This window comes from Phaseolus vulgaris, chromosome 10 (genome assembly GCF_000499845.2).
Source record: "Phaseolus vulgaris cultivar G19833 chromosome 10, P. vulgaris v2.0, whole genome shotgun sequence".
Classification (NCBI taxonomy): domain Eukaryota; kingdom Viridiplantae; phylum Streptophyta; class Magnoliopsida; order Fabales; family Fabaceae; genus Phaseolus; species Phaseolus vulgaris.
Window position 1 is genome coordinate 40449679 of NC_023750.2, and position 24220 is coordinate 40473898.

The 24220-nt window shown below is 31.0% G+C and overlaps 3 protein-coding genes across 4 annotated transcripts; 2 read left to right on the forward strand and 1 right to left on the reverse strand.

Annotated features, from left to right (window-relative positions):
* Positions 1 to 1992: 1992 nt before the first annotated feature.
* Positions 1993 to 11856, reverse strand: LOC137819771 (1-phosphatidylinositol-3-phosphate 5-kinase FAB1B). Of its 2 annotated transcripts, none has more exons than XM_068623750.1 (12): positions 11662 to 11856; positions 9994 to 11575; positions 8826 to 9566; positions 7906 to 8059; positions 7454 to 7798; positions 6299 to 7195; positions 5881 to 6212; positions 5393 to 5516; positions 5168 to 5311; positions 3398 to 4900; positions 2768 to 3034; positions 1993 to 2622 (listed from the first exon to the last, which is right to left on the reverse strand). In XM_068623750.1, exons 2-12 carry the CDS (start codon positions 10650 to 10652, stop codon positions 2296 to 2298), a joined length of 5493 nt encoding a protein of 1830 aa, XP_068479851.1. In that variant the 5' UTR covers positions 10653 to 11575; positions 11662 to 11856; the 3' UTR covers positions 1993 to 2295. The 2 variants fall into 2 exon arrangements, with proteins under 2 accessions (XP_068479851.1, XP_068479852.1); XM_068623751.1 differs by having other exon boundaries at positions 11666 to 11807.
* Positions 11857 to 17354: 5498 nt separating this feature from the next.
* LOC137818418 (protein LURP-one-related 11-like) lies at positions 17355 to 19101 on the forward strand. The gene is made up of 3 exons (XM_068621839.1): positions 17355 to 17732; positions 17827 to 18057; positions 18771 to 19101. The coding sequence occupies exons 1-3, from the start codon at positions 17478 to 17480 to the stop codon at positions 18903 to 18905; spliced, it is 621 nt and encodes a 206-aa protein (XP_068477940.1). The 5' UTR covers positions 17355 to 17477; the 3' UTR covers positions 18906 to 19101.
* Positions 19102 to 20573: 1472 nt separating this feature from the next.
* LOC137818417 (uncharacterized) lies at positions 20574 to 23009 on the forward strand. Its single transcript, XM_068621837.1, has 5 exons — positions 20574 to 21071; positions 21139 to 21291; positions 21351 to 21492; positions 22118 to 22359; positions 22750 to 23009. Exons 1-5 carry the CDS (start codon positions 20766 to 20768, stop codon positions 22954 to 22956), a joined length of 1050 nt encoding a protein of 349 aa, XP_068477938.1. The 5' UTR covers positions 20574 to 20765; the 3' UTR covers positions 22957 to 23009.
* Positions 23010 to 24220: the final 1211 nt, after the last annotated feature.

Below are 24220 nucleotides of genomic sequence, written 5' to 3' on the forward strand. Positions count from 1 at the left end.
AGAAGAAATAGAGAGTATAGGAGAAGAGAGAGGAAACAAGTGTTTGTTGCTGTTTGTTGTGTGTTACATTACTTGAAGAAAGCCACTATATACCGTGGTTCTAGGAGACAACAATAATAAATACAATTAATGGTAATTAATTTTCCTTTGATGACAATTAATTGTAATAAGAAACCTCCATTTGATGACAATTAATTATTAATTGTGGCAAGTAACCTCCCAATTATGTCAAGAAAATGGAAAGTGAGTCATAACTCATACTTTCTATTCGAAATTATACCATTATGAAGTTATTTCTGAATCCAAAAAATAACTTTTGAATTATAGAATTCAAAATATTATCTTTACTAAAATGAAAAAAATGAAAAGTATTAACTAAATTTTTAATTTCATTAAGAATAAATTTTACTTTTAACCAAAAATACATAATAAACTTTTGTGTACGAACAAATTGACAGTTTTGGACTCAATTGTTTTTGTCCTTCTTTTTGGTTTCTGTTGTATGTGTCACGAGTCACCTTGATCTTGTATTGTTGAATCATTTTTTCATTTTTTTCTCTAATTCCTTTTTTCATCATTTAGTTCAATTATTTTGTAATAATAGTTTATATAATAAAATATTAAAGTAATTTTAACATGTGTTTTCAATATCAAGAGCAATTTTAGAAATACATCACAAAATAACATAGTTTAAGAAAAAACAATATATAAGCAATTACCATAATCATTAGTAGAAATAGATCACAAAATGTATTAAAAACATGTTACTTTGATATGGAGTTCATGTGTGTTTTCAGTGGATGGAATAGTTTAACTCATGATTATGTTAAAAAGTGATATTTGGGAATGAAAGGAAGAATGAAGTAAAATTTATTTAGGTAAGTACCTTTTTTTTTAAAAGATAATAATTATTTTCTTCTTTTTACTTTTCATATTAGTTTTATATTTATTGAATATGTAATTAGGAAAATATTTCTAAAGGTTAAATCAGTGTCCCCATTTATATTTAAGAATAAGCAAAACTTGTGTTAATATATATACATTACTTTGTATCTTTCTTTGTAAATAACATTATTTTTTGAATTTTTAATTGAATCAGTAGATAAATTTATGCCTTTAGTGTTACTATTTCAGATAAATCATAATTTTAAACCTTTCATTCAAATACAATAGTAATACAAATTCTTCATTCACCTCCATGACCTTCGTACTGTAAAAAATATCCAAATTATTCTTCGATATTTGTTACTAAATGTTTTATTTATTTATTTCAGAATATGAAATTTGGAACTAAATTATAAAATCTGAGAATTAAAATTTGTAATTTTTTATTCTAAATTATATATTTATTCCGAAACATGTAATTAGAATACAAGTTTATATTTTAAATTATACAATTTTTAGATTATACAATTTAAAATATAAAATTTGTATATTACACAATATATAATATAATTTTTTATATTTCAGAACATATAATTCAAACTACAAACTATAAATTCGTATTCTAGATGCAGGAAGAAACTGCCGACAGGCTATAGCTCGCAACTGGCATGAAAATAATATAATCTTTTGTTATAGTTTTATTATTTTTAGCATAATATTATTTTCTTTTGTTTACAATTCTTTGAATAATTCAATTATAAAAATAAATTATGACCATTAACAATCAAAATCTTTTCAAAACCAATACAAGATTTCATACGAGATATCAACTTCCATATATTTATTATAATATTATTTAAAAACTTTTAATTGAATAATTTATTCTAGAACTCACTATTAAATTACAGTTCCTATCATATAATTAATATTTCAAAAATTTAGATTAATCTAAAACTGATGAGTGGATCTGAAAAATCATGTATATCAAAATCAATGTAAAGAAATTTATATATGAATGAGATATTAAATACATCCTGATAAAATCTGAAGTAAAGCACAACACAACATGGGAATTGCAAGGAAAGTTGAGAAATTCAAGAGCAGGTCTGAGAAATTAAAGTCATATGCAAGGAACGAGTTGCTAGAACGTTACTATAGGTTTTTGTACAAAGATTTCATCCAGAGGTCATCAAATACTTTTACCCCAGACAAACATCCTTGGCTACTAACAGCCCCTCTTTTGGTATATCTTCTACCAAATAATTGAATATATCTAGTTGACAAAATTACAAATGAACCAAAAAATTCCTATATAATTTAAGAGGGGGAAACAAAAATTTTAATATAAAATTATGGGGGAGTTAATTCCCCAAGTTGAAAGCAAAAATTTACACAAACACAACCAAAGAATCATTCAGCTGGGGTCCTAAAGTGTGGGTTGTCTTCACCTAAATCAGACTGAGAATTACTAGCAGCCATAGAAGGAGGAGACCACTGATCTGGAAGCATGAGAAAGTAAGTGGTCATTGCTTTCCTGAACCTTTTCTTGTATTGCTTGGGTGATATAACTGTTGGAGGTGTGTTCTTTGGTCCCCCAAGTATGCCTGAAGCTTTTACCCATGTTTCAAGATGCTTGTCCCAGGTATACTGCCTCATGAAATCAATGATTCCAATAACCAACTCATGCTTCTCTTCATCCATCCCAACTAGTAAAGAATAGTCCATAACATCAACTGACTGCACAATAGGAAAACAAAATGCATGTGAGATGGACATAAGATGATGCCCATTTTGCAAGAAAAGACATCCAGGCCCCTTCTAAGCAAGAAACAAGAGACACTTGAGAGAAGGAAGAATGTCACAAAAAAAAGTTGAGACTTACAGCAAGAAAACCAGTGTCATTCCAGACAGCTCTCTCTAAAGATCGTTTTGCTTTGTTTCCCACGAAAATAGGAGAAGTTGGCATTGCTTCAATTAAGTTCTGGTCCAGTAGAACTTTGTTTTTCCCAGTACTATCTGCATTATACCTAGACCTGGAAGATCCTTTGAGATCGTAAAGTCGTGTTACAGTCCTCCTATACAGAAGATTCTCCATAACCAAAACATCCATCCTTGACTCTTTCCCTCCTTTAGTATGCTTCGATGTAACCTTTCCAATAGAATGTCATTCAAACATCAAGTGGTTAAGATAATATAGGTAAATCGAGTGAAGCAAAATACAGAATTATGTAGCATCTATCCAATAATTAATAATATGAAAAAGATTATTCATTACATGGTTGCTCCTTCCTTCTTAAACTTAGTCATCGTATATTTTCCACATTAAAAATCATGTTCATCGGATGCTTTAACAAAATACAAACAGTTGTTTTGTTATTTAATTATCACCGCTCTTTTGAAGGATACCTGACCTCTTAAACTTCTATAAACAGCTTATGCTTGATTTCTACTAAATTTTTCAGTTTACAAATAAACCTAAAGGAAATAATTGTTAGGGTCAAAAGGTAAGTACCTGGTATATGCCAAGAATTTTTGCCAGACATGTCGGACTTCCAGTGGCTATGGATTCAGAAAGATACTTGAAGTATTCAGGACCAAATTTAATGAATGATTCAAGCTCTGTTTTTGTAACTTGTTTGATAATAAATCGATCATCCAATGTTTTTGCAAAAAATACATTACTCTTCCCACCTTGAGCTCCCCATTTCTTACAGCGACTCAGAGACCTTATATAGTCAAGCTCAGAAGGACAAGACACCCTTCTTAAGGCTTCAAAACGCTTGGCATAGTAACAAGTCACAGAATATTTTACCTTGCCAAGGGGACCGTCTTCTCCAAAGGAAACTCTGGCATGCATAGCCTTGGTATGTAACATTGGATCTAACATTGATGAACTACGAGACCCAGACATGGAAAGTATCATTTCCTCTATCGATCCAAAACTTTTCTGAGAATCAAAGGCTGTTTCATCAACAGAAGAGAATGACTGGAAGGTGCCTGAGTCAGAAAAATATGATGAAGTGAACTCATTTCCTTCTCGTGGCCTTTCTCCTTCATCAGTCAATTGGAAGTGATATTCTGGTGACATTAAGGCATAAGCTATAACACTAGAGAGTTCATCATCATATACTGGAATTACAGTGTCATTGACACCAATTGGCAAAAGAAGCCTTGCCCCACCCTGGAGTTCCTGCTTCCGGAAAGATGACATGTAAACAGGATTGTAGTCAACTAGGGTATCAAACTTCTGTGTACTGGCAAAAAGGTTTTTGTTAAATTGGCGATAGAAGTTCAAGAAGGGCATTCCTAACCAGCTCGAAGACTCTTCCATATTATCATGACCTTTGAAAGAAGAATAGAAACTCTTGGAACCATTTTGATCTTCTGTACGATCCCCTACATAATATGTTTCTTTTTGTACACTGATCATGGAACTATCTGCCAAATGTATATCGGGATTCACAAAGCTGTTATCCTTTTGAGCTCCAAATCCAGAGTGATTTTCACCCGTCCATTTTGCATCAAGTGTTTCAGACAAACTAGGTATGACCGGAAATGGCCCATCTGATAGAGTTCTAAGAACACCCAATTCAGGTTCTAAGAGACCAGATTGATCATTTATGCTTTTGCTGTTTGAAACAGGTCCCTCACCTTTCTCATGATTTTCCTTTTTGGCCATCTCGCTTTCTTGATGCAATGCATCATCTTGTGAAAGTTTGCCATCAACTACGACACTTCCTCCTCCAAGACAAGGATTTTCATTAACCTTTGGACCACCATGAATAGAGTTGATACTGATCTGATTTTCATCAACAGGTTTCTCCTTATCTTCGGAAACTGGACTGCTTGAACCAGATCCATTATTGGAATTGACTAAGTTCGCTGCATAAATAAGACGGTGATCCCACATATATGATTGAAAAATTAACTGCCTCCACAATCGATTAATTTCCAGAATGTCAATCCCCGGTGGGCCATTTCTCTTTTCTTGATTCAAAATCTTTCGAAGAGTTTCCTAAGTAATTAGAAGAGAAAATGATTCAACTACAAGCCTTTCAAACTTTTTATATGTTGTTTCAAATTTAAATTATAGAATTTAAAAAAATATCCGGTCCAGTAAAACTAATAACCAAAAAAATATTGCTAAAACAGAAAGTTTCAAACACATGGATGGTTTTATATCTAACACTTACTAGTAACAAAATTAATCACTAAACCAAGGCACTACTAGAGAAGGAACTTAAATGAAGCTATAAATAAAGTATAATACCAAAGACCACACCTCAAATTCTAGTTTCTCCTTTTGCAACATGCCCTCTAGTTCAGTAACTTGACGTCTTAATTGGCCAGCATTAGATCTTTTCTCTCCAATTTGACTAAGACCATTGAGTACCTCAGAGAATAAAAGTTCTGCCCGGTTGACCACCTGTAACAACCAGAAATTAGGTGCACTATTATCACACAACCAAATTTTAATTTTAAGATCCAAAGACTGCAAGTATTGAACCTCATCTGATTCTTGCTGTATCCAATCCTGATTCCCATAATCAAATATAAGTGTGTGGGGGGGAAGGTAGACAGAGTGAACATCAATGGATGCATATCGAAAACAAGCAACCATTCTTCCAAATCTGCAAGTGAAGCATGAGTATGATGGATTAATGAATTTCACAAAAAGGCAGCTAAAAGTACAGATGTTAGCCACACAGAAAAAAAAAACTTGAATAGCATAATCAGAAAAACAAGTTTATATGGTTTTAACAATGGGAGGCCCCTATATGTCCTCCAAAAAAGAGGTCATAAAATTCTTCTCTTACACAATCACGCTGATGAAAAATAAATAAATGTTTTATTTTTTTAACTCAAGCTTTGTGTCTTATATCAAGAAGTTTTTATAAAGATATGAGATCAAGACTTGTTTAGGCAACATTTATAAACCTTGGACCATTACATGTTTAGCTAAAACCAAAAAATAGAGAAGAACACTATAATTACCCATAAAATCGAAGACAATCTCTGTGTAATGAATGGCCACAGCTTGCCACCCTGCTGGCTGCAGCATGGTTTGAGAAACTGAGCTCCAAAAATTTCCCGAATGATAAACCCCAAGCAGCATCAGACATTACTATCCTCTGTGTAGCAGGAGGAAAGCCATTGATTCTTGGACACCGCAAGCACCTGTGCCACATCCAAATCTTTCCATCCCTTTCCCCGGGTAAGATAATTTCTGGTAGTTTCTTAACTGATATGGTAAGTGTTCCCTGACGATGAGTATAGCAATACACATGTGCTTCTGATGGCATTTCACAAGAATGGCATCGATAACTCTGAAAAGTAATGATAATAACAATAAAAACTAAAGCTATAGTTCAACCAACAAAGACATTTATTCCTAAAACAGACAATAAATTACCTGATCAAATAAGTGGTCCCGCAGAAACCGACCCAATGGCTTATCAAAGCTGCCATAGTATTTAATTCGAAAGAGATGGGACCTCTCACACACAGTTCCCTTCCATACACACCGAGAGGACAAAGAAACCAAAATGCTTTGATGATCAGACGGAGATGGAGGAAACTCTTCTTTTTCAAGAATAAACTCTTCATTTATGATTTCAATATTCTCGGGATGGTTTAGACCATCTTTTGGAGATAAAGATCCTGACTCAATTAACTGGTTTGTAGAGATTTTGCTATCACCATTTTGTGGAGTGTCCGTTGACATGCCTTGATATAATTTCTCTGAAGTTCCAGGGTCTTCTGCAGTAGGATCATCCTCAATAACCAGGGTGTCGTCCACTGGAGAAGTTTCTTCCACCATAGGTTGTTTGGAGTCCATTCCATTTCTATCTCTGCTAGTGCATGGAAGAAGCATATTATGGTGTGATTCGGGAATTGAATTTTCTGAAGAAACAATGGAGGAGTAAAAGGCAGTTGAATGGTTGAGACTTGATCCAAGTGGCATCAATTGAGAAGCACCATTAGACACACATGGCTCTGAACTGCAGGTTGCAGATGTTAGTTCAGCAATTGTGACACTTTTGGTTCTTCGCGGTCCAGTGTCAGGTTCGTGCCCTTGAGGCTTTTCATTATCAGCAATACCAAAACCCGGAACTGTTGAAATGGACCTCTGAATGGCTAATGCTTGATCTGGAAGGGCCAGACTGTTTAATGGAATTTCTGGCAGGGATACTCCTTCATCGGCAAGAAAAGATGTTTCCATAGCCAAATGGTAAGCTGCAAAAACTCCGTACTGAACCACATGCTTTACCTTCTTCAACTCCTCCTTGTCGGCCCCTTTTAGTAAAATCTGTTCAAAATTAGAAACACAAGATTAATGAACTCTTTTGTGGGCTTGAAGCATGGCAAAAAATAGGCCAACTTTCTGTTGAAATAGTTAATTTGAGTGTAGGGGTGGCAAACTCTTAACCACTTGGTCAGACAGGCTTCACCGTGTTTGCATTGCGTATAAAGTTTAGAGAGTATAAAAGTCAAGAATGCCTGAAGGCTTTTTTCTATTAAATTAAATTACATAAAACCGATAAGAAAAAAAAAATTAAAGACTTACAGTGAAACCAAATGGTTTTGGGCAACCTTCAAAAAACATCAATGTTTTCAATGTTTTTTTCCCACCCTGACCAACATTGTTTAGGTCTTCAAGAAACTTCTGAACATGAACTGATTCACAGTGACCCAACTTTTGCGATGACAGATGATCGATTGAAGGCACTATTTGAGTACCTGTGCAACGTGCTACACGCTCCAAAAGTGGTTTCTTGACATTAAGAACCAGAGTTATGTCTTTTGCAAGAAGATATTCCTGTGCATATCGTGAGACTGATTTCTCCACCAACAACATGTTTGGCTGCTGCGAAGCTATCTTTGCCACAGCCATCTTCAGATGGTCCATTTCCTAGATAAAGAACATAAAACATAAGAATGAACACATGATACCAGCATGTGTACCAACAACCAAACAAGCACCAGACTAAAGATAAAAAAAAAGGTAACATATACAACCTGCTGCAATAGGGTATCTACACTAGAAAAAAGGTTGGTCACACGCTGATACTCTAGAGCCCCTCCAAGGATCAACAAGCGAGGTTTATCCACTTTTGATGTCATTCGCCGATGAGCCACATTTTTTTTACAAACAACTCCTTTAACCAGCACACTGATAAGAATACGAATCCAAGAAGTCAGGCAAAAGGAATGTCACATATAAAAGGGGATAAGACCTAGTGATCAACATAAAAGCAGGTGGATTAAATTATGTTAAATTTTGGCCAGTGAGTATAATGCAGATTTAAAATATCACTAATGTAGAAGCTGAAGCTCTTATTATTTGTATATCCTAATCCCATGTCTTAGTATAAACTATAAAGAGAGATACATGAGTTATCAGGAGAGAGCATTTAGTGCTGCTATCTAAGATTTCATTCACCAGTTTCTATTTGATCTATTATTTCCTACATAATTACAGGCCAGGCCACATTCTCATCTCATTACATGCATGTCTATCCCCAGATTATACAAATAATGTAAATGCATGTCTTTTCATATGTTGTTTTTCTTTTAACACTCAAACAATTTTCCTGACTCTTTGAAAATGTTTTTTTTTTCAGTGATTTTCTTTAGTTTATTTTTTATGATCAATATCATTTTTTTCCTCTGTTGGAAGTGGGAACCAGAAATAAAATATTGAAAAGGCACAAGACAATTCTCTATAATATTTTTTTTGTTTATTATATTTGGAAAGGTACATTTTGTACGTGGAAAAACACATTGTGTATATATATGCACGAGAAAGCGGATATGATATGAGCTCTAAAACCCATTGCTAAATGCCTTACTGACAAATTGTATATCCACTTATCTAGAAGAACATGAACAGTAGATAGAACATATAAGTATGAAATATATTAAAGTATAGCATTTACCTTTCATTACGATTCCCACACGCTATGCATTTGACTTTCACATAACCAGCTGGGTCCATGACTCCACCTTTGCTCATATCTGGTTTCAATAAAGTAGCCGCTTCCCATGACAGAGATGTGACAATCTCCAACCAACTGTTCTCGTCATTATCTTCAACAGCTAGGTTCTCAACTTGTAACAGCTGAGATACCAATGCCCTAAAATGCCCATCAACTACATTCTTCATTACCTGCTTCTGCTCCTCATTTGATCTATCTCTCTGTCGAGATTCACCACTTCCAAAACTGCTAGAACTGCGTAGATATCCCCACTCTCCAATGACATTCCCATCATCATCATCATCATCATCAAACAAAATAGGTTCATGTTCATCTTCTTCGTCTTCTGGTTCAGGAGGGAGCCAGAGAAGTCCGTTATTTTCAAAATCAAAAGGTTCAGCATCAACGTCCTCTGAGACATATAATGAGGAAGGGGCTTCATTTTCATCACAGATATCAGGTTCATCTTCATGTTTTGCTATAATGGGGGCTCCTTCCAAACCCTGTGTATCAGTGTCAAAACTATAGTTTGAAGGGAGTTTTGCATCAATGTTTTCTCCATCAGGATCCACTTTCAGTGAGCCATCAATGAGGCCTATCCGATCAAACTCAGCCTGTCCATAGTAGTTATTCACTTCAGGATAATGCCTCGTGTCAGAATCTGACCGATACACACCATACTCATCCTCGTCATCATCAGTCCTGAAACAAGAAAAAATCACATGATCCATGACAAAATATTAGAAGAAGTAACAACACTAGTTAAATACAAAACTGCTGGTTGATTGAGAATGCACCCAATTAGATAAAGACCAGGTCAAACAGTATATAACATTCACATTTTGGATTCAGGGATTCCTGACGACTATAGATGCCAGTTAGAACAAATTGTAAATGTCCTTACTTATAAGACTCCCAGCATAATTTCAGTTATCACAAAACTATGATGTCCGGTTATTACACTCCTTCTGGATTCTCATGTCTCATTAGCACAATGGAAAATATATTGACCAAAAAAACAAATATAAACACAAAACTACATGAAGAATGCCTGATTCAAGAAATATCAATGTGAACAATCAAGCATTAGTTCTCTCTATCAGTAAACCAAATCGAAACAGTAAAATACCTATTAATTGCGAATCCGCATTGGTTTGGTAATGGATCACCCAGATCTGCTACAAGATCATTCCTCCCTCCTAATGCTGATAAGCCTTCCCTATCAGTATCCGCGTCTTTTCCCTTCAGAGGTAATTTATGCAGGTTTAGAACAGAACCCTGTTGCATTTGTTGATAAGACCCAACTGAATAAGGCATGGAGCAAAGAGTAATATTACTACTGTTTGCAGTGGCACTGGTTTTAGTGCTATTCAAGCTTGAAGTTGAGGCTGAAGCAATATTATCCAGATTGGAAACCGGAATACTGTTATCAAAAGCAACTACACCTTGCTCCCATTGCTTGTAACAATAATTACACACACGAATCTTTTCCAACTCAAGCTTGTTTGATGCACTCTTGTTTGTTGTACATGAATCTTTTTCAACTATTATCCAAACAGGGGCAGGAACCGAGTTTGTTGTACACTTGTTACAGAAAATCCGTCCACATAAACGACAGTGGTGTTTACGGTTAAACAAGGTGAACTGTGAATCACACTCGTAGCATACTCTACAACTCTGATCGGGCATCCAAAAATCCCTAGACACATTTGCTGGTTCAGATCGCCAGGCACACAACGTTTTGACGATGCTGACAAGCTCAGAAAATGTCTTGTCCAGTGCATCCATTGACAAACAATCTAGTTTGCCGGTTCATTATGACTTGCCCATTTGCCACTCCTAACAGGCCATGTGCAGAATAGAATAGGGAACTAATCCAGCATAAAGAACTAGAACCCAACAGAAATAAAACCAATCCCAGATATCCTAAGCAACTATACTTGTAAGCTACCACTCAGATGCAAATCCTCACAATCTGAATTTCCATGCTTCTATATTCACAAACAATCCCCAATCTTGTCGAGGCGGTTTGTGGTTCATCATTCAGCCCAGGAAACAAAATTCATCACCGAATCCACAATTGGGAAGAAGATCAATGCCACCTCTATTGGCCCTTGAATTCAAAATTCATACAAGGAACCCCACTTTCCCACCTTTCAACCAATTCAACTCTCACAAATACTCCTCACTACTAACAAGCACTACAACATTACTTCACAGCATATTTCAAACAACCCAAGTCAAATTAAAAGAACCAGGAAGGTAAAAGCCACCTTATTCAAAGGAGATAAAAAAAAAAACCTCACACCAGGATGAAAACCTTTCTTCAGAATCACACGCAATTCAAACATCACCCTTCATGTAAAAATTCCAACTCAAAAACTCAAGCTACTCCACTTCTCCCCCATTGCAAAACAAACCCCAAAAAACCAAAATTCTCTAACCAATCCAACAAAACAGCCCCGGTGATCAAACAATATATTCAAGCAGATAGTCCCATCAAATTCCAATCAAAATCACAATCAGATCCTTCTCGGGTAAATATAATAAAAGGTTGCAAACCAGATGTGCCCCCACGTAGTTAACACACCCTGTTATGCCAAAACTCCAAATATACAAAGAGAGATGCAGAGGAAAAATCCAGGAAATCAAAGAGCAACCCAGAAACGATCCGCTGTAGAATGGATAATCTACGACTTCAAATTTGGATCCTGATCATCATCATCGTGGTCATCCATAAAAATTAATCTATAACAATTTGATCTCTAAATTGAGGAAAAGAAAAATATATACATACACACATATAATAATTGTTGTCACAACTGTCTGGAATTCTATCCGATTACACGAAATTGGGAAAGGAAGGATCGTTAGAAAATTCCGAATTGGATATGAAAATTGAGTGATGACTTTTCTCTTTTCGTTCCATCTCTTTCTCGTTACAAACTAGTCGTCGTTTTGTTTATCCTTTTAATTTTCTCTCTGTGATCCCAGAAGAAGACCCCACCACTGCGAGACAAAATCAATTTAATTAATTAATTCAAAAATAATAATAATAATAATAATAATAATAAACAAATCCATTTCTCAAGAAAAATTAAATACTTTTTGTGCATTTTTCCTGTCAATAACTCATTTTCATGCTTGCATCAAAAATAAAATAAGTTATCGTAAATATAAATAATTCTTTTCATTGGAGTTACATGAAAATCAAAGAATTAAAACTTTATCTGCATCCCTTATTTTAATATTATTTTGTCCGTTTTCGTTTTAACAAAGTCAAGGTAACAACATGTTTGCATGACTCGTCAAAAGTTTATGAAAAGTCAAAACCAATAGATTCAAGAACGCACGTACGATTCCTTAAATGTCCTTTTGTTTCATATAAAATTCCAAAACAAATACTATAAAATTTCGTTTGTCGACCACAAAAAATAAAAACCACGAGGGTTAAGAATGGTAACGTATACTACACTGTTATTTATTATATTAAAGAAATTTTTAAGTTTATATTAAACTGAAATCTAGGTCAATTACAGATTACATATGTATTTTTTCTTTAATTTTTTAAAGATAAAATTATAACGAAATTTTGGATTTTAAAGTCAACAATATTTTGATGATTCATCATATTATTTAAACGAAATTGAGATGAAAACACTTATAATCTATGTAACACAGACATTGATACGACATGAACACAAACACAAAGATACGTATAATATCTAAAATGTAATATATAGGGACATGGATCTATATATTATATAATTATAAATTATATAAATTAACAATAAAGATGTATGTGCACAAGTATGTTTCAGATTACTTTTTTGGAGCAAAAAAATATTTTCCATAACTAGTTCAAAATGATTTGTTTCTTATTTTATAATCATGATAAAAATTTATACAATAAGTTTGAGTTTTTAGAAAATTAATGTATTTTTTCTTTTTAAAATTGTGTTAGAACCGTACTATAATTGGCAGAAAATCAACAAATACTTTTTGAATTGGACATTTCATGTGTCCTACAAGTGTCATACGAGTGTCGGTGTCCAATAGTATTCGATACCGCCATTTAAGAGAAGTGTCTGAGTTTTATAGCTTATAATACTCTAATAGTTATAAATCTTTAAATTAAAAAATTTAGTCATGGTGAAGTTTAACTAGACTTTTTGCACCAATAATATTATAAAAAATATCATAATATACTAGTAGTATTTTAAACTAAAATTACAAAATAGTAGTTGAGAAACTCAAATGACGTACCAAATTAATATATATTTTTATTCTGGTTTATTAATCACTTTCAAATGGTTCCCCTAATGTGTTACTTCTTGTGCTAATTTTGCAAGAAAGGTAGCTTAAACCATTGACTTGGGAAAAACACAGATACAAATTAATGTGTTGGAGATGTTAGCATATTAATTAATGTGTTTAGTTTAGTATTTGGAATTTTAAAACTATATTTAAGATGTAAAGCTAAAATTATTCAAATTAGCTTCAATTTTAATATACATTAAAGATGTACGTGTGTAACATAATAACACGACATCAAATTTAACATATTTATAATGTCATTATCTCTTTTTGCTTGTATCTGATTAAAGTTAGAATAGCAAAAACTTTGTTTTTTCAATAATCTTTTATGGGGTTTAATAACTTTTAATATTATTAAACAAAAACTATTGACTATGACACATTTTAAAAATATTATTTTTAGTTTGGTAAAAGAAAATGCATTTTATATGTGTTTGACCAAAATATTAAAAAAAAATATTTTAATTTCATTACACTTTTGAATAATTATTAAGAATTTCAAAAGAAAATAATTAACCGTTAAGTATTTTAAATATTTTTTCTTTTCATTTTATTTGAAATTGTATTTTGTTAGATAACGTTTATGTTAAGTCAAATGGTAAATACTCAACTTAACAATCTAGCTAACTTCACCAGTTTAATTATTATAGTAAAATAAATATTATTAAATAAATGGTTATAGATAGTATCAATTATTTTATGATAAAGATTACATGAATTAAAATTAAGTTACAAGCGAATTATGTTTAAATTTTTTTTTTAATTATTGAGAGAAAAATTAAAATTGTTGTAGATACATCTATTATTATTGTGAGTCAAATTATAATTAAATCGTGTTTAATTCCCAATAAAATAATTTTAAAAAGTGTTAATCCAAAGTGTTTCAAATAAATAAAATTGTAAATCTGTTATACTTCACTAAATATTAATTAAATCTTATTAAGTAACAAAAAGTATTAAAAATATATTTATATATATTATGAATTTTAGTTATGAAAAAAATATAATGTTGGTTAACTATTAATTAGAATCTAGCACATTAGTGTCATGGATGAATTCACCACATTGGAGATAATTGGGTTAGTGTTGATTTCTTTTTATAGGATGGTATTAAATTTGTATCTTATAGGTTACCCATATTTTTGTTTGGTAGATTGAAATTGTTAAGACTACTGTAATAAAATTGTTAAATAAATATTAACTTTAAAAATCAAAATAATTAGTTATTATATTAACTAAATTAGATATAATTTAAAAACAATTTTATAATTTTTTATTAACAATAAAAAAATATTAATAATTTTTTAGTTTTTAAAAAATATCTAATTTAATTAGTTAATATAGTAACTACTATTTTTTTTCTCTAAATTTGGTTACTATTTAATGAATTTCTTGTGTGTAAGAAATTTAGATAAAATAATTTAAGAAAAATATAAAATTTCTAAAAATAAATAACTAAATAGTTAAAATTTATTTTTTATATAACATAAATAAAAATTTAGTCTTATTTTTATTTAAAAGAAATATATTTACTAAACTAAATTCATTATATGAGATAATTACGAAATTATATTATTTTTAAAAATTCATTATTGTTATAATGATTTAAATTCTTTATAATTTTTTTTGTTATAATTTTTTTTTGGTAAGTTTAATGAAAAGTATTGGTAAAATAATTAATTTCGTTCGAATGCTAAAAAAAGTAGCTTAAAAAAGTGTATGAAACTAAAAAGAAAATAGTTATTGAAAAATAAATACAAATTAAAAATAGTTCAATTCAATATTATTTTTACAATTTTAAGTCATTATCCTAGACGCATAATTTATTTTACAAACAATTATTTTCACTACAAGAAAATTATTAAATTGAAACTAATTTTAGAGACCAAAATAATTAATTATTATTTGATTAAATTAGAAACCATTTTATAAATTAAAAACACTATATTATATCTAAAGTAATTTCTATTATAAATAAAAATTTATAAAATAATTTTTAAGTTGGTATCTAACTATTACCTATCAAGGTTTTAACTACTTATTACTTTATATTCTAAATTAGTCTCCATTAATCTTTTAAAAACTAATTTAATATAAAATATTAGTGCTAAAACGTAGTTAATTAATTTAGATACAAATTTAGAAATCATTTTATAAATTTTTACTAATAATAGAAACCACTTTAAATATGAATAATTTTTTAGTCAGTAAATTAGTATCTAATTTAGTTAATATAATGACAAACTATTTTTGTCTCTAAATTTAGTTGCTATTTAATTATTTTAATTAAATAGTCCATATCTTTTTTTCATCTTATAAGACAGTATGATAATGTTTTAGTAAGTTACTTCATAAAATGTTTTAATTAAAAAATAAGAAAAAAATAAATTAAAATTTTCCCTAAACAAGAACGGATTTAAGTATGAAATATAAAAAACTAATTTTATAAAATTTAATAAAGAAATATTTCATCCTTTTGTAATTCTGTATGGAAAGAAACTTCGAACAAAGTATCAACGAATATTAAACAAAGTCTGAAATCAAAAGAGAGAATGTGGTGGTTATAAGAAGTGAATATCAGTCATAGTAATTTGTTTTCAAGCAATATTTTACCCAAGTCCTAATAAATTTGAAGACTTGGACCAAATGCAAACATTCACATGGAAGAAGTTAGTTTAACCACTAACATGTTGAATCAACTATCATTTTAATATTGAAAAAAAAAAGTTTTGACCTAATAAATTTAAAATATTCATCATGATATATGACAAAGATAGTATAGTTATCTCAGATAAAGGTAATAATATTAGTATACTAATATATTTTTATCAATATACTAATAAAATTTTATTTTTTTATTTTAAAAAAAAAAAACTTTCATGTTAATCATCACGCTACTTGACATCTCAGTTTGGCTGATACTTCAAGTAACAACAATCATTTGTCATCACATGAAAAAAAAATATTATTAAAAAAAGAAAAAAAATACAAAAATATGTGGGAACTAGACAAAAACATATATGTTAACAAAAACGATATATAGGTAAACTATACCTATTAATAAAGAATCCTAGAACAGACTAGATGGAAGTCTTATTATACCAATGAAAGGATTCTATATGAATAAATCCTAAATTAGTCAACTTATCAGCACACACGCATTCCCTTCACACAAAATATGAGTAACCCTAAATTTGATTTTTACACATTAATTCAGACAAGTATTACATTACGTTTTTAATTTGTTAAAGTCTCCATAATCACCATATTAAAAGCCCACAAAAAAAAATATTATCTTCTCTAATAAAAAAAAAGTCGATTCAGAACATTAAATATTAACATATTTATTCTTATTAAAAAATATTAATATTTTTTTTAATTCAGACAATTTTATTATTTTTTTTGTAAATGATCGATGTAAATATGCACATTTAATCATTAGAAGATAATAAACGCGTATTTAAAAGAAAGAAAAAAATAAATACTAATATGCAATTAATCTTAAAAAGTCTTTTACTTCTTTTTCTTTAATATTTATCAAAATACATCGTCAATTACCTGAATCATTAACACATTCAAACAAAACTAATAAAATTAAAAAAAAATTACTCCTAGACTGTTAATATTTTGATTATACTAAAAATAAGATAAAGTCTTTATTGTGCTAAAACAGCTACTTACCCAAAATAATATAACTTAAAAATTATACATTTGAATGAGTTTTAAAAATGAAAGTATAAAAATGCAGAGAGTGAACTAAATGTGTCCCAACAAGTATACTATAAAATACTATTATTTTGAAGCCTTCGTACATTGTTTGATAATAATAATAATAATAAGATGCTACAATGAAGCTTTTGCATTGTGCAACTACAAATACTATAAACAAACAATTGAATGGCACACAGTGATCTGCATTTCATCATCAAGCAACAAGTGGGGATTATATTATGCAACCTCTGATAAGACCTGCAGAAAAAAGTCACTATTATATATTCATGATAAGGTTTAAGCCAATTACTTCTAAACAAGCTTACGCTTGCAATTGTGGATTTTGCTTTAACTTCAAAGAACACGTCAACAAATCATATTAAAGCAAAACATATATAGTTAACAAACTTTACATGATATTGTATTTTATATATCATGTCTGCTTTGTATTATTATTTTCTTGTTTTGCCAAAACCACTCACTAACCTATGCTTTTTTTCTTTAACCGACTATGATTAAAAATTTCATGTGGCTATAGATATATGATTATCTCATTAGTATATATAAAAGCCTGTGATTGGTGACATGCTGCACACAACTTCAACCATGGGAAAAGTTTGTCCTCAAGCACTAGAACCCTCCACTACCTGCAGTTTCACTTGCAAGCAAGAGACTCTTACCCTGTGGATGAAATCTCTTGTGCTGAATGGAAAGGGATGCACTGTGTTTGATTCCAATGGCCAGATTGCATACCGAGTTGATAACTACAACTGCAAGCACAGAGATGAAGTTCATCTCATGGACCAAAATGGTGATATTTTGTTCACCATGCTAAAAAAGGTGAGCAGATTTCATGCACTGTTTTATGACAGATGAGTTTTTTCTTGCACATAAAATAACTGATAACATTGTGTTTGGATGTTTTGTGGTTTAGCAATATAAGTTGTCGAGGTTTTGGGAGGGTTATAGATTTCCAGCAACAAGGAATGATCAGAAAGGACCATGCTTTCGAGTTTCCAAAACTTATAAGATCTCTAGAGGGGGTTCCATCTATGAAGTTGAACTTGGTTTGGACAAGAATCAACCCTATATTCATAAAATAGAAAGCAGCACCTGCACTTCAGCTTGCAAAATATCTAATGAGGTTGGGGTGGTAGTTGCAGAGGTAAAGGTTTCTTATATCTTGTTATAATTAGCAAAGTTTCTTTCAATTCCTCAAATGTCTTGTGAACTCAATTCATCCATATTTAATATCCATGATAGCAAAGGAGACACATGCATAAAAAACAATGCATTAAATTAAGGTTGTTTAGTCTAAATCCTCAAACATAGTGTGTAATCTATGAACATTAAACATATATAAAGACATGAGAAGGAGTAGGTATCTTAGAAAGAAAATATTGAGTATTGAAAATACATTGAATAACTACCAATAAAGAAAACATCAGCATTGTTTTTTTTATCAACAAGAAAGAATAGATAAATAAGAATCACTTCAAGGTAATCCAACTCTTATACAGAACATAAAACAAACATATCTGATCCAACAAACTCAAACCCACAAAAGAGGTCAATAGATAAACAACATACAACCCAAACAAAACACTCAGCCGAAAAACAATAACCCACCCACCTAAAATGAAAACAAACAAACTAGATTGAATTTAGATAAATTAGAAATTGAAGACACCAATCTAAAAAAAAAAAAAACAAGTAGAGAAGACTTTAGAGGTAACTCAAGACTAAACCTTTAATTGGATAAAAGAAAAATTTATAAATGATCCACTACACCATCTTAAAAAAAAAAGTAACAACATTTGTATTTTAGAATTCTTATTATTATTTTATTTATACCTGTTTTGTGTTTTGCATGAGCAGCTAAGGAGAAAGAAGTCACATAGTGGAGTTGATTTAGGAGAAGATGTTTTCACAATGGTAGTGGAGCAAAACATAGATCTTTCTCTGGTTATGGGGCTTGTTGTAGCATACAATCTTATAAACTGTAAAATGTAAGTATTTTGGAGGCAACACTGTTTCCACAACATAGTGATTTGCAAATTTGAGTAAGTCTTTAGCTAGAATTAGCAAATCGGTTGCTGAATACAGTTTCTATGTTGAGCTTTGCATATATGTTTGTGTGTGATTGATCAATCACTAAATGATCTCGTTTTGAAATCAAATTTAATTTCACTTTTGCTTGTTCAGGAAACGCTTCCTTTTATTCTCTACATAGAAGTCTTAATTATATGTTGTTTAACACAGTTTTTTTATAAGATATTTGAAATATATTGAAAGAACAAAATTAAAAGAGTTTTATTAAATAAAAGGTAAGATCTATTACCAATTTATAATTTTAATAATATTTGTATATCTAGAGTCAACCATTTGACTCTCTCTTTAAATGTCATCATGAGAACAACACGTCAATGAGATAAAACTATATTTGAGTAATAGGATTAATTAACAAGTAATACACCCTAAACACTTGTTATAATACGATTAACCGATTAACCGCACTTGGGTCAAGCTTAATCATTCATATTAAGAAGATTCAAACAACCATTTTAAATAGATACCATCTCCAATGGGTAGAATGTAATGAAACTTTAAATCTAAACTTATACATTTTACTTGAACCTAAATTGACTTTATGGTTGGAGTATAATCACAGGTTTATCATGAGTACTTTCCCAGAAAAACTTGTTTATGTTACCAGTAACAAATACTATGCAAAGTGAAATATCACTATTTATTTTTTATTTGATGTATTATGTTGTGTTGGAAATTATAAATAGTATCTAACTTTTTTTGAGATATTCTTTAAATGTTTCAAATATATTTATTCATTGGTGATAAAGAAAAAGTCTTAATCAATGTTGTTTAATTTTTTAGTTAAATTCTTTAAATAGTTTTCTATCACAATTCAACTTAAGTTCAATTATTTGAGTAAAAAAAAAAAAAGGTGATAGGAGGATTTGGTTGTAAGTATTGAAGAAAATTAGAAGTATAAAGTTAAACGAATGAATTAGAAGTGAAAAAAAAAATGATTAATTTTATGTTTGAGATTTAAGAGGCTTTGGATATCTATTTTATGTTGATAATAAGTACAAGTATAAAGCTAATTCTCTACATTTTTTTTTAATTTGAAAATCAAAATATTTAACTTCGATTTTTTATTTATTAAAGAAGGTATTTTAATCCCCCAAACCGTCATTAAAATAAAAATAGAAAAGTTCTTTTAATGTAAATCCTGTTTTGTTATTTAGTTCAAACAATACGTCAAATTCTCACATATATATTTTCTAATTTTTATTTACGTCTCCATTTAATAGGGTTAACTTAAAATACTTAATATCCACAGTTGAACTATTTAAACATCTCAATTTCTTAATATATTTATTTTCATCATAATCATAAATTAAATCAAATATTTTTTTTCTTATATTATGATATAAAATTAGTTTTTCTTTCTAATCTAAATTTTAAATTATTCTATGTAAATTATTGAAATAAATCTTTTCGTGTATAAAGAAATTGTTAGTTTTTTCAGAAATTATTAATTTTTGTGAAATTCATTAATCGAACAAATTTTATATAAAAAATGAATTATTTTTATCATTTTTACATATACTATAAATATTTAAATAATCTAAAATTTATAAAAAATAAAAATGAATTTGAGAGAAAAACATATTTATCTTTTGTCCAACAACAGTCACTTTATCCAAGAGACCTTATATCTCAACAATATATAACTATTTCATTGGATTTTTGTTTTGTTTTGATTTATCAAAAAATAATTTGTAAAGTGCAAAAATAAAAAAAGGGAGTGAAGTAAAGAAAATTGGTGAGAGGAGAAAGAAGAGAAATTGAATGGAGAATCGGAAGACATCGGCGTACTACGAGAACAGAGCGGTGCAGTTCGGCGTAGTCAGCACCGAGTGGCTCGCTCAGGCTCAGTCCGCCACCGTCCATCGCCCTCCTTCTCCTCCTCCGCATAATGACGCCGCCGACAAACCCTTCTCCGTCATCCACGAGTTCGACACCTGGCGCAAGCACCCCGATTTGGCGGAGGCCGTCGCCGCCATTCGCGCCTTGGCCGCCGTCATCCGCTCTAGCACGGCCACCACCATGATGCAGCTCGAAATCCAACTCAAAAACGCCTCCGATTCCCTCAAAGTAACTACCCCCTTTCTGATTATTATTATTATTAACTGATTCTGATGCGGTGTTACGCTGCACGCAGTGTTGGGATACAACCTCCATCTCCTTAACCGCCGCCTGCGATCTCTTCATGCGATACGTGACCAGGACCTCCGCTCTCGAATACGAAGACTTCAATTCCGCCAAGTCTCGCTTGCTCGAACGCGCCGATAAGTTCGGCGAAATCTCCTTCAAGGTCACTCACTCTTTCTCTCTCACTCGCATCGTCACTCTCTCACTCGATTCCTTTTTCAGGCTCGCGAAATCATTGCAATGCTCAGCCAGGATTTTATTTTCGACGGTTGCACAATTCTTGTTCACGGTTTCTCCAGAGTCGTGCTTCAGATTCTCAAACTCGCCGCACAGAACAACAAGCTCTTTAGAGTCTTCTGCACAGGTTCTGCTCTCTCTAAAGCAATTTTTTTTTTTTGTAGTGATGAAATATGAAGCTCAGACACTTCTCTGCGTGTCTGTGTTAGATACTTATATCGGACTCGACACTTGTAGGACATGAAGTATCCAATTCAAAATGTATTTTTGTTGAATTTCTGACAATTCTACTATAGTTCTAACACAATTTTAAAAAGTAAAAATACATTAATTTTTTTAAAAACTCAAACTTATTTCTATAAATTTTTATTATGATTATAAAAATAAGAAACAAATATTTTGAATCAGTCATGAAAAATATCTTTCTGCTAAAAAAATAAATTTAAAACATATTCGTGCACATAAATCTTTATTATCAATTTATATAATTCATAATTATATAATATATAGATTCGTGTCTCCGTGTCTTACATTTTAGATATCTTTGTGTCTGTGTCGTATCAGTATCTGTGGTGTTAGTGTCCCCTACACAGGGAATGTCTAAAGTATTGAAAAAACTTTAATATCTGAATTCATGTGATTTGAAGGATATTTTGTATTTGAACTTTCTGGTCAGAGTGATTTCTATTATTTCCAGAAATAGCTAAATAGTTTTTTAAGGATGGAATTGATGGATCGGTCTTAATTTGTAGAGGGGAGACCGGATAGAACGGGTTTGAGGTTGTCCAATGAGCTGGCGAAGCTTGATGTGCCTGTGAAGCTTGTTATAGACTCTGCAGTGGCGTATACTATGGATGAGGTTGACATGGTGTTTGTTGGGGCAGATGGAGTTGTTGAAAGTGGTGGTATAATCAACATGATGGGGACTTACCAAATTGCAATGGTCGCCAAGAGTATGAACAAACCAGTTTATGTGGCTGCTGAAAGCTACAAGGTATGTTCATCTTTCTGCATACTTGTTATATTGATGAGTAAGATTTTGATTAGAATACATACAGTGTTTCACACAGTAATTTTGATTATAAGAAGACAATCTTACCCAAAAAAAAACACAGTTGATTAAGTAGGACAACCTCTTACTTATATACTTAATTCAACATTATGCTTCTTATACTACTCAAATTGGAATTTATAACAGTCACCCAATAATGGTTGCCATGTATGCACAGTGGTAAGATTGTTAAGTTTTGTAATAGCTACTTTAAAAGTTGTATATAAAATTTTGTCTGGTTGATTGCCAGAATAAAATGTTTACATTAATCATGTATCAAAATGAAACTCGATTAGTAATGGACCTTGTACATATTCTGTATGTAATTGACAGTTTGCTCGATTTTACCCTCTGGACCAAAAGGATTTGGCCCCTGCCTTACGCCCTGTTGATTTTGGTGTGCCTGTTCCATCCAAGGTTGAGGTTGAATGTTCTGCGCGGGATTATACTCCTCCTCAGTATCTCACTCTGCTTTTCACTGATTTAGGTGTTCTTACTCCATCAGTTGTTAGTGATGAACTCATCCAGCTATATTTGTAGCTATTCCTGTATAACTTTCTTTAAATTCATTTAAATTGTTGGCCTCACTCCAAGATTGTGTTTTGTGAAATAATTTTGTGACAAGTACATGCATTAGCAAGTTCAGTATAACCTAATAAATTAGTGTAAAGAGTTTAGTAGACCTTAAAAGCTCAATACATAACTTACTCAACCAAAAAGATTTTTAAATAGACTATGATAAAAACACATTTATGGTAAAAATCACTATTATTTGTGTGCTGTTTGAATCTTTCTCCTTATGAGTGAACTAAACTCTTATTTTTTTGGCTATCAAAATTGCACCAAAGTTGATTTTGAAGGATCAAATCACAAAACCTCAAGTCAATTAATTTAAAAAAAATTCTATAATTCAATTAATTTTATAACTTTTCATTCACTCAAAATATGCACTTAACTAAAAATTTGATGGGTTGGCTTAGTGATTAAACGACTTTCTTGTCGTAGAAGTAATTAATGTGACAGAATCTAATTCTGAGAATATATAAAAACTTGTTGAAGTGGTTATAATCATATATTACCATAAGTAAGATTAGTCTTAAAAGAACCCTGTGATTCGGGAGAAAAACATACTGAACTAAGGCCATAAATAGTGGGCACCTAAGAAGCATAAAAGCCAAACCCTGGAATCAATCATCCATTTGAGAGAATTGTTATGGTGACAGTATAAGAAAAAGGAATCGAGGAAGTGAGCTTTTTAGTAGAATTAACATTGGAAGCATTAATGTGGCAGCTGGAAGCACCTTTGGAAAGACAAATTCCATACTTTTAGCTGAATTCGGCTCTTCTTGGGGAGGGGTGATCCATTCTCATATTCTCATTCTCAACAATTCCAATTTCAGAGGAAACCAAAATCACAGATTCGATTAATTAAAGACAATAGACAATGCAGATATAATAAAAGTCGACCTGAAAATAATATTAACGAAAAATAAACATCAAATATAACAATTTTATTATTTTCTTTTCATATTATTATAATAATTTGAATACCAAAAATTGGTTTTGAATAGATAATTAGTATTTAATATTGAAAAAAAAGACTGAAAACAGAAGGGTGAGGAGAACCGATAAAGCATCAAATGGACGTGTATGATCGGAAAAAAAAATATAACATAAACTTGACTAGAAATCTCTATATTTCTGACTAAAACCGAATGATTTAGTTGAGAGTCATCATTCTTAACTACTAGAACAAGTTTTTGATGATTTTATTATTATTTTATCAAAAATATTTTACTCTTTA

Excerpts from the sequence above, each read along its gene's own strand:
- LOC137819771 (XM_068623750.1), bottom strand. The coding sequence starts at position 10,652 with ATGGATGCACTGGACAAGACATTTTCTGAGCTTGTCAGCATCGTCAAA. Across the intron at positions 7,799-7,905 it reads TAGATACCCTATTGCAGCAG|GAAATGGACCATCTGAAGAT; the intron begins GTTGTATATGTT and ends TTCTTTATCTAG. Across the intron at positions 5,312-5,392 it reads TACAGCAAGAATCAGATGAG|GTGGTCAACCGGGCAGAACT; the intron begins GTTCAATACTTG and ends TGGTTGTTACAG.
- LOC137818418 (XM_068621839.1), top strand. The coding sequence starts at position 17,478 with ATGCTGCACACAACTTCAACCATGGGAAAAGTTTGTCCTCAAGCACTA. Across the intron at positions 17,733-17,826 it reads TGTTCACCATGCTAAAAAAG|CAATATAAGTTGTCGAGGTT; the intron begins GTGAGCAGATTT and ends TTTGTGGTTTAG. Across the intron at positions 18,058-18,770 it reads TTGGGGTGGTAGTTGCAGAG|CTAAGGAGAAAGAAGTCACA; the intron begins GTAAAGGTTTCT and ends TTGCATGAGCAG.
- LOC137818417 (XM_068621837.1), top strand. The coding sequence starts at position 20,766 with ATGGAGAATCGGAAGACATCGGCGTACTACGAGAACAGAGCGGTGCAG. Across the intron at positions 21,493-22,117 it reads CTTTAGAGTCTTCTGCACAG|AGGGGAGACCGGATAGAACG; the intron begins GTTCTGCTCTCT and ends CTTAATTTGTAG. Across the intron at positions 22,360-22,749 it reads TGGCTGCTGAAAGCTACAAG|TTTGCTCGATTTTACCCTCT; the intron begins GTATGTTCATCT and ends TGTAATTGACAG.